Below are 12,597 nucleotides of genomic sequence, written 5' to 3' on the forward strand. Positions count from 1 at the left end.
CGTCTGTAAAGGCACAATTCATTTTGAATAACACATTTTATTGAAATGTTCAAAAAGTGCACGTTTGTTAATAGGGCTAGTGCATACAAAAGCTGGGATCTTTCTCTGAAATGGATACGAACAGAAATATAATCTAACACTTGAAACAAATCAATCTACCTAAAGTAGTAACGTATGTTACATGGTAATGTACTGAGCAACAGCTACATCCAATAAAATTGTCAGTCTGGTTACTTAAATTGTTTTAACTATTGTGTACAACACATTTATGCTGCAATCCTAGACTCAGGAATTCACCCACATTTTGCGCAGCAATCCTATATCGCCCTTGGTGTTTGACTCCAGTTTGTTTGTGGTGATCTCCAAACTGAGTTTCTGCAGGGCCTTGGAAAGATAATCTGTCTCGTTCTTGTCCCCACTGGCTGTCTGCTCCAGGTCCTCACTCGCTTTGTACAGATTGTCAGGAACAAGAATGGTCACGCCATACCCGTGGTTATCATGAATGTGATTGTCGGTCAGCTTCAGCTGGGGCTGAGGGAGAACCTGTGAATAGAAAAAATTGTCACTGATCCATCCTTGGTTTTCTACTTGAGTTGTCACCAACATAACAGTGAAGCTAACAGCCACCTATTTAATTAGGTCTCAGGCTCTGCTTCACTGTGCCACATTTATTACACGTACTTACAATAGCACTGATATCACAGATGTATTCATCATGCTGCTGACAATCTAGGGTTCCTCCTTGATTAAAGGCTTAAGTTGATTCCTTCCCCAGAATCCCCAATACGTCACCTCACTGGAATTTAGTGGCATTTCCACCTGTACATTTGTGTGATACATTTTCCCCTCACATGGAACAGTCATAATGCTGTAACTGGAAGTACTGTATACTATACCTTGAGATTGATTCCGCCCTGTGAACCTTTCGAGTCTTTTGCCAGCTGGTTGCTGCAGTGATGGATTTCATTCCGATGCAGCTCTGCAATGCTGCCAGGGTACAACTCCACCCCTGCACCCTGAGAAGGTCAAGTAAATCTGTGCTCATTTTCCTAGTATGTCTGGAGAGAACTTTGTTTTATTTTGCTTGTGGACCCTTAATTTACATCCACACAATGACATGGCTATATCAACAATCAGATAAGCCATGTAACTCGAAGGCAATCTTTCAAAATGACAACTCTACCTTTGCACCAGATATCTCACAGTTTTTCATGACCAGAGAGGCTCCAGTCAGGACACACACTCCTGTGCCTTGACACTTCAACACGCAGTTGTCCAGGGTCAACTGTCCCGACTCCACCACAACAATGCCATCACAGGTTCCATGCTGCACCAATGTCAGGTTCATGAGCATCACCTTGGAGGCTTTGGACGCCACAAAGTTGTCATGAGATGGGTCAGAATAGAACAGCACCTCTTTCCTTTCTCCTTCTCCTGCAGAGTATAGAACCATTGAGATTATGAAGGTCAACTAATGTGTAACTATCACATGTCAGGTGTTAACTTTACTTTTAACGGATATACAGATATTTTATGACAATGAATATAAAAAAGTAATAACGTATTTACCCTTTATTGTGATGTCGTCTGTGAGGGATGCCAGCGCAACTGCGTGGTACTCTCCTGGGAATGCCACCACCGTGTCCCCAGAGAAGCAGGAGTCCAGAGCGGCTGACAGACTGTCATGCTGCTGGATCAGAGTGTCCGCCGAGAAGTTCTTGATCTAGGGTCACAATGAAATAAAGAATGTTTTGAAATAACTGAGAATCTGCAATAAATCAAGTTAAAAACAAACATTTTCGCAACAACAAAACAATTAAATGACTGCAGTGAATAACACCAGATCCAGAACACCAACCATGTCTGTTGTCATTATCTGGGCAACAATGTGTGTCACAATCCTTCCAGATGTTCTCTGCCCCTTTCTGCGTTTGTAGATCCTTGGATAGAAGGGTCCATGGCTCCTAAAGAAATTTAAAGCAATATCTTGGTATTAAATCAACACTACGGCTCATTACAAGAACTGCTGACAAAAGAACAAGATTAGTTGAGCAGCAATATTAGCTGTTTTACACTGTCAGCATTGGTAGTTGGGTGTTGAGAAAAGCTAGGACCAAAGATCATATCTTACCTGAGTCGCAGGTCTTCCCAGAACTTCAGGAGCCCACAAAGCATTGACATTTCGTAGTACTTTTTCCAGCACTCCACAGCCTCCCCTGGTAAGGCCTCCCCACGGATTTTGGTCTGGAATTTTGTCAAGTCCAGTCGTTTGCTTCGGTACTCCTCCAGGGTCTTGCGGTATCGCTCGCTGATTGGACCAGGGATGGTTCCATCCTGAATGTCATAATACCTGCAAACAAATACACCGCATAGTCCAGGTGAACATCATTTAACACAGCAGTGACACCATATCTAATCTTTGTGGCTTGTTTTTGGTTGGCTCTGCTGAAATGTGGAGGGTATGCTTACAGCTGTATGCGTTTCTCAATGAGTCCTGCGTACTCGTCACATTCCTCCTCATCATCCCAGTCCCTCCAGAGAAAATCGTAGAAAAACCTGCAGGGAAGCATGAGGACAAAATCTGGAATTTGGATTTACACTGTATTAGAGGAGTTCCCTAATGTTATTCACCTTGCATGTTCCAGATACTCTGCAATGTTGTCTACATCAGCTCCCATCCCTTGTATGGGGTAGACATCCAAGATTGGCACAGAGTAGTCATGTTCCCTCAACACATCTTCAACCAACTCTCTTGGTAAGTTGGCAATGTTTGAGGAATATGGTTCTGCCACAGAAACGGACACTCGAAGAGGGAGGCTTTTTCCTTCGCATGGTGTACAGTTGACCTAGACAGCCAAAGTTCATGTTTAGGAAAATGGTCAGACACTTTGCATCCCCATTATGGCAGAATTGGGGATATGGCACTGTGATCAAGACCTGGGTGCTGAGTGGTAACTTCTTGAGCCATTTAACAGATGTAGCTAGCTACCGGTATTAGTTTGAAACGGCAATGTTAAAGGGAGCCCCTGTCAACTAAATGATGTTAACTGTGTCTGTGGCAGTGTGGCGTTAGCAAGCTAATGATTGCTGAGCAAGCTCATTAGTGTCAGTGAATGTGAGCCACATAGAATGGAATGAATAGAACAGGCGTCCCCATTCAAGTGAATGATAGCATAATGGGTGGACAAGCAGCAGTTGTGAGTGTACCAACAGGAGAAAGGCAAGAAGTAAAACCAGGAAGTGTAGCCATCAATATGTGCTGTGATTCGATTAAACTCAACTGACATTAAAAAAAATACATTTCTTTGCATGAGCCACATCAGTTATCATTTGAATTAACATTCTACATTACCATGGAAATTATTTCATCACAATACCAGGCAGCCATTTGCCATTATATTCATTATATTTCTTATGCTGAGCCACCTGTATCTAAATATTTGAAATTGAATCTGGATGTAACAACAAAACTACTAGCTAGTAATGTCAGTAATTAAAGGGTAGTGATATCTGGGACAGTCTAAACCCTAACCCTTATATGAAGCATCCGGTTGTCGTTTCCACTCACTACCAAATATGGTAACAAGAGGTAGCCCAGTGGGAGAAGAGGGAGCGAAATGGATTTTAGCCGACATTATACATTTCTCATCGATGAAACATTTGATCTCAATACGGGTTTCTGTACCCAAAACTTGAATTTGTTATGAACCGAGTGGACTTCGTTGAGCAGATTATAGCCTTTGCCAAAGTAAAAAATAAAATAAAAAGTTGTTTAGGAGGGCAGGGGCGAGTTGAGTTACTCCGTACGCGCACATCAGAGTAGGCGTTCCTTAACGGAAATATGCAAATATGCTACAAAGCGCCAATAGGATCTCGCTAGCTCGTGCTTGGTTCTGCCCATTAAGACTCATTTGTTCCATTTGGAAACGACCAGCTGTGGTCTATCTTGGGTTAGTTATAAAAATCTTTGCCTTAACCCTTAAATTATCGTAATCATTTTAATGTTTAAGTTAAATGGGGTAGGGACTGGAACGTCCCAGTGATTCCGTATAGCAAGGGCCGTAATTAAATTATCTAACTTACGTCGACAAGCACACCCACGAATGGCAGGTCCCCAATATCGCAGTTTACCAACAGGACTTCTGGGGAAGTTTTCCACACTGCAGTCCAAGAGCGTTTGCTGGCAAGTTTTTCTATTATGTAGAAACTTATAGCTTCATCTGCATCTTCTGCCTGTTAAACATGCAAATAAAACATGTGTTAGCGTACTTGACTGTGAACATTGTTGGGTAGTCGGTCAGTTGATCCATGAATTAGCTAACTGGGTAGCTAAAGTAAGTGAACGGTATTACTAGCTAGCTAGATCTAGCCACTTACAGAACACTGGCCAATAATATGATCGCAAAAGAGAGCAACACGTTCATCGTAGGTGTATGTCTTGTTGGAGATGAAGATTTGTGGCAAGACTTGGGCCTCTTTAGCATCAAATGGCTCTTCGCTGTCTGGATTTGGCGCCAGAAGTTTCCTTCTCATAGGGACTTTATTCCTTACGATTTGAGGAGCGTCAGCAGCAGAGAATGATGTTGAACCATCATCATAGCTTGGCACCTCACTGTTCGGAATAGTACTGGTATGAGACTGGGCCTTTTCATGGGCCATCTCACTTGAGACCGGTATTTTAAAATGTTCCTTGCTTGCTTTCTGTGCTGTTTCATCATGAAAATCTTCCAGAGGAAACAAAGGATCGGGGGCACAAGTTGCCATTGTATAAGATTTGCTAATAAACGTGATTATTTTCGAAAATAAACCTAGTTCGCTTGCTTACGGTTAGCTAAGGCCAACGACTTTTGCCCTAGCACCGCGAGCCTGGGTTGGTTCAGATTTGAAAATTGAGCGCGAAACGGTCACGAGGTACTAGCAGCAGCCGGAAGTAGCATGCGCCATCACAAAACGCTCAGAAAAGAACAGAATAAGTTTGTTCACAAGCTAACTATTTGATAAAACCAAGTGTCCCAGTGACTCAATTGCAATTTTTCTTCTAGACCGTCTGTTTTCATGATTGAGAGATATTGTATATGTAATGGTTTGCTCAAATAGTTTAGCTAGATAGATTGGGATGGCAAGGTCTTTCAACCAAGGACTCCATAGAGAGCAATAGTAATGGCCTCTTGGGAAATGAATGAGCTTTTGAGGGTTTTTGGATAAATGCTGAAAATGAAACAGGTTTAGGAGATTTTATACATGTTGTTCTATGAGGTAGTCTTCAACAGCTGATGATATTGTAAAATGTGAAACATTTATGTAATCAAAATATAATTCATAATGTTAACTAACTGATTCTCTCATAGGAAAAAAACGTATAGGATCACCTAAGCCTTTAACATCAGACCTTATTTTACAGCATTTATCCCAAGACTCCATTATTTACCCATTCATTTCCCCCATAGGAATGGCTGAACGAACCAGAGGTAGAAAATGCTAACTAATTTCAGTTTTTTAGGACTACAAGCTGGCAAACTATACCAGAGTTTATAAAAACCAGAGACACAAAGTTTTGAGACTTTTGGGAACGCTTGTGAAGCAGACTCGGCAGATCAGATTGGGGTTGGCAAGGCAATGTAAAAAATAAAATAAAAATGTGTCCTAGTTCATTATCTTGAAATCCAAATGCAAAACCTAGATTTGAGCCAATGTCTTAAGCAACTGAATCTGTCATTACTACAACCTTGTGAAAGTGACAAACTGACATGTTTTGGGTCACTCCGGGATGCTAGCCTTCTAGTCCGAGTTCCTCTGTCCAGTGTCTGTTCTTTTGCCCATCTTAATCTTTTATTTTTATTGGCCAGTCTGTAATATGGCTATTTCTTTGCAACTCTGCCTTGAAGGCCAGCATCCCAGAGTAGCATCTTCACTGTTGACGTTGAGACTGGTGTTTTGCAGGTACTATTTAATGAAGCTGTCAGTTGAGGACTTGAGGTGTCCATTTCTCAAACTAGGCATTCTAATGTACTTGTCCTGCTTGCTCAGTTGTGCACCGGGGTCTCCCCCTCCTCTTTCTATTCTGATTAGAGCCAGTTTGTGCTGTTCTGTGAAGGGAATAGGACACAGCATTGTATGAGATCTTCAGTTTATTGGCAATTCCTCGCATGGATTAGCCTTAATTTCTCATAACAAGAATAGACTGAATTTCAGAAGAATGTGCTTTGTTTCTGGCTATTTTGAGCCTGTAATCGAACCCACAAATGCTGATGCTCCAGATACTCAACTAGTCTAAAGAAGGACAGTTTTATTGCCTCTTTAATCAGAACAACTGTTTTCAGCTGTGCTAACATAATTGCAATAGAGTTTTCCAATGATCAATTAGCCTTTTAAAATTATAAACATGGATTAGCTAACACGACATGTCATTGGAACACAGGAGTGATGGTTGCTGATAATGGGCCTCTGTACGCCTATGTGGATATTCCATTAAAAAAAATCTGTCATTTCCAGCTACAATAGTAATTTACAAAATTAACAATGTGAATATTGTATTTCTGATCAATTTGATGTTATTTTAATGGACAAAAAATGTGCTTTTCTTTCAAGACAAGGACATTTCTAAGTGACCCCAAACTTTTGAACAGTAGTGTATAATATATATTTTTTTCACATTTTCAAACAGTCCATTTATATTTTCAAAATGGGCTTTTTTTAATAGGTTTTTATCTCGCCTGAGTAGCCTCGTTTCACCGCCAAAAATAAAATTGAACCATCTAGTGTTCAACAAAATAACAACACAATGTCAAATACAGCTAGCCTAGTCAAATAATTAACATCCAATCACATTAACCGTTTCTCTCTCACGGGAATTCCACTAACCAAACGTAGCTGCTGCTCATGTTGGTATCTGTACTGTTGGTACACTGCAGCATCCACTGAGGGGCTTTTGCTGCCAAAGGAATGCCTGACAGCTTAAAAGATGTTTTGGACACTACAGTGAAAATGGTTAACTTTTAAAGAAAATACAATTTATTAGTCATGCACCGAATACAACAGGTGTAGACCTTACAGTGAAATGCTTACTTATAGGACTATTTCCCTCAATACCATTTGTATTTCATTAACCTTTGACTATTGGATGTTCTTATAGGCACTTTAGTATTGCTAGTGTAACAGTATAGCTTCCGTCCCTCTCCTCGCTCCTCCCTGGGCTCGAACCAGCAACACAATGACAATTAGCACGTGCTAACTAGCCAGCCATTTCACTTCGGTTACACCAGCCTCATCTCGGGAGTTGATAGGCTTGAAGTCATAAACAGCGCAATGCTTGACGCACAACGAAGAGCTGCTGGCAAAACACATGAAAGTGCTGTTTGAATTCATGTTTACGCACCTGCTTCTGCCTTTCTTGTTTTTTATAAGATAAGTTTAATGCTAGCTAGCAACTTATCTTGGCTTACTGCATTCGCGTAACAAGCAGTCTCCTTGTGGAGTGCAATGAGAAAGAGGCAGGTTGTTATTGCGTTGGACTTGTTAAGGGTCCCCCGAGCTGACAAGGTGAAAATCTGTTGTTCTGCCCCTGAACAAGGCAGTTAACCCACTGTTCCTAGGCCGTCATTGAAAATAAGAATGTGTTCTTAACTGACTATCCCTCAACCCTGATCTTATTATCTTCTGTCCACATCAACGACCAACTGTCCATTCCAAACGTATTGAAGAGAGTACAGAGGTTTTTATTTGTTCCTAATCGTTTCTAATCTTGGTAAAGGCACCATGGAACGATGCAACTTTTGCGTAACTATTTTGTTTGTGTTTTAATCAACTTAAATCTGAACAAAAAATGGGTTGTGGTATAAATAGACACAGCCTACAATATTATGCAACGTTAGTATTGATCATATTGACAAATATTTATTTATTACCATTTACATTCTGTATAGAGGGAGTGTTTTTGTGCTACTATACCAATAAGCCCACCTGAGATAAATGTCAAATTGACAAAAATAGTGTCTGTGCATAACAATGCAAGGTTCATTTAACAGTTAAATAAGAAAAAATGCATTTAAAAATGTAAGCTGTAAATGCCTGAAATGTATTATCTTGTTTTATAGTTCACAAAGTTATGGTGGTACTGTGTGACTGACATGAAGGCACAACTGTTAGCATGAAAAAAAAAACATTTTCAATTGGCAAGAAATAGTAATAATATATCAGAACATTCATCTCTTAACTTTACATCAAGTATGGTCACATCAAATATCTGAATAATGAGTTTATCTGAGGGTCGCCTCAAGTTTTATTGCAGCTTTCAAATTGGCCATTACTGAGAGGTTACACAACTGTCAATAACTACAATAATCGGATTGGTATAGAATAAAAACCGTTAAAGTAAATGCCTGAAATTACTCAGCAGGAAATGTTAATTTTTTTCTTTGAATCCGAAAATGGAATTGGGCTTAATATGTACACTTATGTAACAGTATAATTTTAAAACGTCCCCGTTACACTTACTCTAGGCCTTTTTACACTATTTGAGGTATCTGTATCGTTACTATTTTTCAACTCCTATATGGTTATTCATTAACGTGTCTGAATATTATCTGCAGATGGGTGTTTTTAATTTGACCCCCCCTCCCTTTTTTTCCCACGAGTTTATAAATAAATAATGCATGGTTGATACTGTGTCGAAGTTTTGTTTCTCTATAGTGTTGTATTGAAATGCTCACTCTTCCTATGCGGTTTTGCGTTTCTGGCAGGCTATACGCACTGTCAAAAGAGTGGAAAACTAAAACAGTGGCGATAGTTTGAAGAATGTTATGTTAAACTCGTTAGTGTAGATTCTCGGAGCTGCATCCACTCGTTCCTTTTCCTAGATTCGGCGCGTCATCAAAGCATCCTTCACGCGGAAGTCGAAGTAGGGATTTTTTTTTTCAAGTTTTGACTTGCGCAGTAGATCCTAGGGTGTAGTCGGATATAGTTATTTTCCTTCTGAAGTTTCTCCATGGCGGTGGACACAAAGCACTGAGACCGTGGAAGTCTGCGTTAGGGCAAGGACAATAATTCTGGAAGGAACAAACGCATTATTAAGGAGAAGCAATTGAAAGTTTTCCGTATGGTTTTACTTGTTTTTATCAAGATTGCGGTAACTGGGTAGTTACCAATAAGTTTAAAGTTCAACGGTGTAATAGAGGGATTCGTGTAGTTGTAGCTTAAGTTTGAAACGGCTTTTAGAATAGCTGAGAATGGGTTGGTTTATTCAAGTTTTGTTTTCATTTACTTGTTTGGCTGTCTTCAGCCACAGTGCTATGGATGAATGCACTGACGATTCGAGTCGTCCTCAGCGATGCATGCCAGAGTTTGTCAACGCTGCTTTCAATGTCACTGTGGTAGCTACCAATACTTGTGGCTCTCCACCAGAAGAATACTGCGTACAAACCGGGGTTACGGGGGTCACCAAGTCGTGCCACATTTGCGATGCCAGGGATCGCAGACAACACCACAGTGCTGTGTACCTCACCGATTACAACAATCAACAGGACACCACCTGGTGGCAAAGTCAAACTATGTTAGCGGGCATCCAGTATCCACACTCAATCAATCTAACTCTTCATCTTGGTAAGTGTTGATTATATTATGTTTCAAGCGCATAAAACAGTCCAATATGTTTAACTACCGTTACCGTAAGAGCACTATTCATCTCATCTGCAGACGGATTAGGGGGTGGCTTTTTAACTCGGAGCAAACATTGACCTCGAAACAACTGTTCATATAAACCACGAATAGAATGGAATAGGTTTGGTTTCAACTTGAAAACAAATCCTAGTTGACAAGCCGAGGTGAGGTGTATGGCAATCACACACTGACTGCGTAATTCTTTGCGGCGGACAAGACCGCTCCTGTCGCCATCAGTAGATACCATTTTTATTTATTTTAACTTTTTTTTAACTAGGCATGTCAGTTAAGAACAAATTCTTATTTTCAATGAGGCCTTAGAGACAGTGGATCTAACTGCCCTGTTCAGGGCAGAGCCACAGTTATTTTGTTTTACCTTGTCTGCTCATTGAATTCTATCTGTGTAAAATATGCCTAAAATGTATATTTGCGTTTTCTTTGTGTATACAGTCATGAAAACGGTTATCATGCTCTTCGTGCATTACATTTAACCAGAGGAATGGATTTCTCAGAGTTACTCATTCTTTTACATACTGGAATTTGCGCAAACTGCCGCACAGCTGAAAGTTCTAGACTCGAGCTATGAATATCAAATGCTCCTTCTGAGTCTTGTTAGCTTTGACTAATGAGTATTTTATTGATTTTATAGAGTAGGCCAGATGAAATGGACGATAATGCGAGACGACATTTTAAGTTAAACTGTGTGGGGGTCACATGTTGTGGAGACCCATCTACAGGCCTATGTACTGAAATATAACTGTCCTTCCAATAATGATTGGAAGAGTGCTTTTTCTAGTTAATTTCAAATGATTAACTTTCCATTAAGTATTTGAGACGAGTTTTAGTATTCACCCAGCACTACTGTTTTAGTTTAGTGCTGGACATTCCTGAGTGGTTTAGTCAGGTCTCCTTGTAGCTTCTTTGTATTCTAAGGTAACAAACGTTGATAAGCTGGTGGACTGTAGTCACCTATTCTATACTGAAAAATTATATAAACGCAACAATTAAAAAAATATATAATATATATATTTCAATATTCCTATATGAACTAGCAGTCAATTGAAATAAATACATTGGGCCCTAATCTGCAGATTTCATATGACTGGGAATACAGATATACATCTGTTGGTCACAGATACCTTGGCGAAATAAAGGTAGGGGTTTGGATCAGAAAGCCAGTCGGTATCTGCTGTGTCCATTTGCCTCATGCAGTATGACATCTCCTTCGCATAGACTTGATCAGGCTGTTGATTGTGGCCTGTGGAATGTTGTCCCTCTTCTCTTCAATGGCTCTGCGAAGTTGCTGGATATTTTCAGGAACTGGCACACTCTGTTGTACATGTTGATCCAAAGTATCCCTAACATGCTCAATGGGTGACATGTCAGGTGAGTATGCAGGCCATGGAAGAAATGGGACATTTTCTGCTTCCAGGAATTGTATACAGATCTTTGCGACATGGGGTTGTGTATTATCATGCTGAAACATGAGGTGATGGTGGAGGATGAATGGCACGACAATGGGCCTCAGGATCTCATCAAGGTGTCTCTTTGCATTCAAATTGCCATCGATAAAATACAATTGTGTTTTTTGTCTGTAGCTTATACCTACCTATACCATAACCCCACTGCCCCCATGGGGAAATCTGTTCACAATGTTGACATTAGCAAACCGCTCATCCACACAACGCCACACACGTGGTCTGCGGTTGTGAGGCCGGTTAGACATACGGCCAAATTCTCTAAAACGATGTTGGAGGCTGCTTATAGTCGAGAAATTAACGTCCAATTCTCTGGCAACAGCTCTGGTAGACATTCCTGCAGTCAGCATGCCAATTGGTGCCTCCCTCATAACTTGAGACATATAGTGGCCTTTTATTGCACCTAGGGCTGTGGCTGTCACGAAATTTCGTCAGCAGTGATTGTAAAGCAAATAACTGTCAGTCTCACGGTAATTGACCGTTAATTAACATAAACATATTTAGCATCTCCTGGCTTCCACACACAGCCTACAATTGCGAATGGAGGCCGCTTTCCCCGGTGGCTTATTTTCATGCCTCCCAGGTAGCCTATACTCCTGTTGTTAATGTAACCAATGTGCTTACTATAATAAATATAGTAGGCCTAGCCTATGGAGAGCTCATGGGATCCTCCTCTTTTTATTAATGTCTATCACTCTGTTTTTTCCCGTAATTGCATATCTGATAGAAATGTTGTGCAACATGGGCTCTCATGAAGTGTTTGATTAGATTTTTGATTACATTTGCCTTGATGTTAGTGATTTAGAGGGACAATAGAATGCTAAGTACCAGGCAGTTAGAAAGTTTGGTAGGCTACTAATGACCAGCAGCAGCATCAGAGCTTGGAGAAGCCTAATTACCATGACTAAACAGTCATGGGGAATTTGACTGCCTTCATGACTCGTGACCGACACTGTGCCGGTAATACGGTCACCGCTACAGCCCTAGGTGCACCAGTGTAATGATCATGCTATTAAATCAGCTTCTTGATATGCCACACCTGTAAATGGGATTGATACTCTCTTGGCAAAAGAGAAATGCTCACCAACAGGGATGTAAACAAATTTGTGCCCAACATTTGAGAGAAATAAGCTGCTTTTTTTGTGTGTGTAAGGAAAATGTCTGGGTTCTTTTATTTCCGCTCATGAAACATGGGACCAACACTACATGTTCAGTCTACACATTCTGCCATAACGCGCTCAAAGCACAATACACTTCAGGATGAGCACACCATAGCCAGGGGTAGGAAACTAGATTCAGCTGCGGGAACATATCATTAGGTTAATTCCTGATGTTTTTTGTTTTTTTTGGGGTGGCTCCTGAAAAGTCACTCAGACTGGTTTCAGCCTGCTGGCCGCCTGTTGCCGACCCCTGCTATATGCCATTGTTACTCAACTGTAATGTATAGTTTGGAGGACATATTCTG

At 40.6% G+C, this 12,597-nt stretch overlaps 2 protein-coding genes across 2 annotated transcripts in view; one reads left to right on the forward strand and one right to left on the reverse strand.

Annotated features, from left to right (window-relative positions):
• Positions 1 to 21: 21 nt before the first annotated feature.
• On the reverse strand, positions 22 to 4,872 carry LOC124041882 (testicular spindle-associated protein SHCBP1L-like). The gene is made up of 10 exons (XM_046359991.1): positions 4,378 to 4,872; positions 4,084 to 4,233; positions 2,632 to 2,846; positions 2,470 to 2,556; positions 2,132 to 2,350; positions 1,859 to 1,964; positions 1,570 to 1,723; positions 1,184 to 1,434; positions 897 to 1,016; positions 22 to 543 (listed from the first exon to the last, which is right to left on the reverse strand). Exons 1-10 carry the CDS (start codon positions 4,762 to 4,764, stop codon positions 286 to 288), a joined length of 1,947 nt encoding a protein of 648 aa, XP_046215947.1. The 5' UTR covers positions 4,765 to 4,872; the 3' UTR covers positions 22 to 285.
• Positions 4,873 to 8,948: 4,076 nt separating this feature from the next.
• LOC124041883 (laminin subunit gamma-1-like) overlaps positions 8,949 to 12,597 on the forward strand; it is a 70,502-nt gene continuing 66,853 nt past the window's right edge. The window contains exon 1 of the mRNA XM_046359992.1: positions 8,949 to 9,597. Coding sequence (XP_046215948.1) covers positions 9,225 to 9,597 — 373 coding nt within the window. The 5' untranslated portion in view covers positions 8,949 to 9,224. The remainder of the gene's footprint in view (positions 9,598 to 12,597) is intronic.

Source organism: Oncorhynchus gorbuscha, linkage group LG08, assembly GCF_021184085.1.
Source record: "Oncorhynchus gorbuscha isolate QuinsamMale2020 ecotype Even-year linkage group LG08, OgorEven_v1.0, whole genome shotgun sequence".
In the NCBI taxonomy this organism is placed as follows: Eukaryota; Metazoa; Chordata; class Actinopteri; order Salmoniformes; family Salmonidae; genus Oncorhynchus; species Oncorhynchus gorbuscha.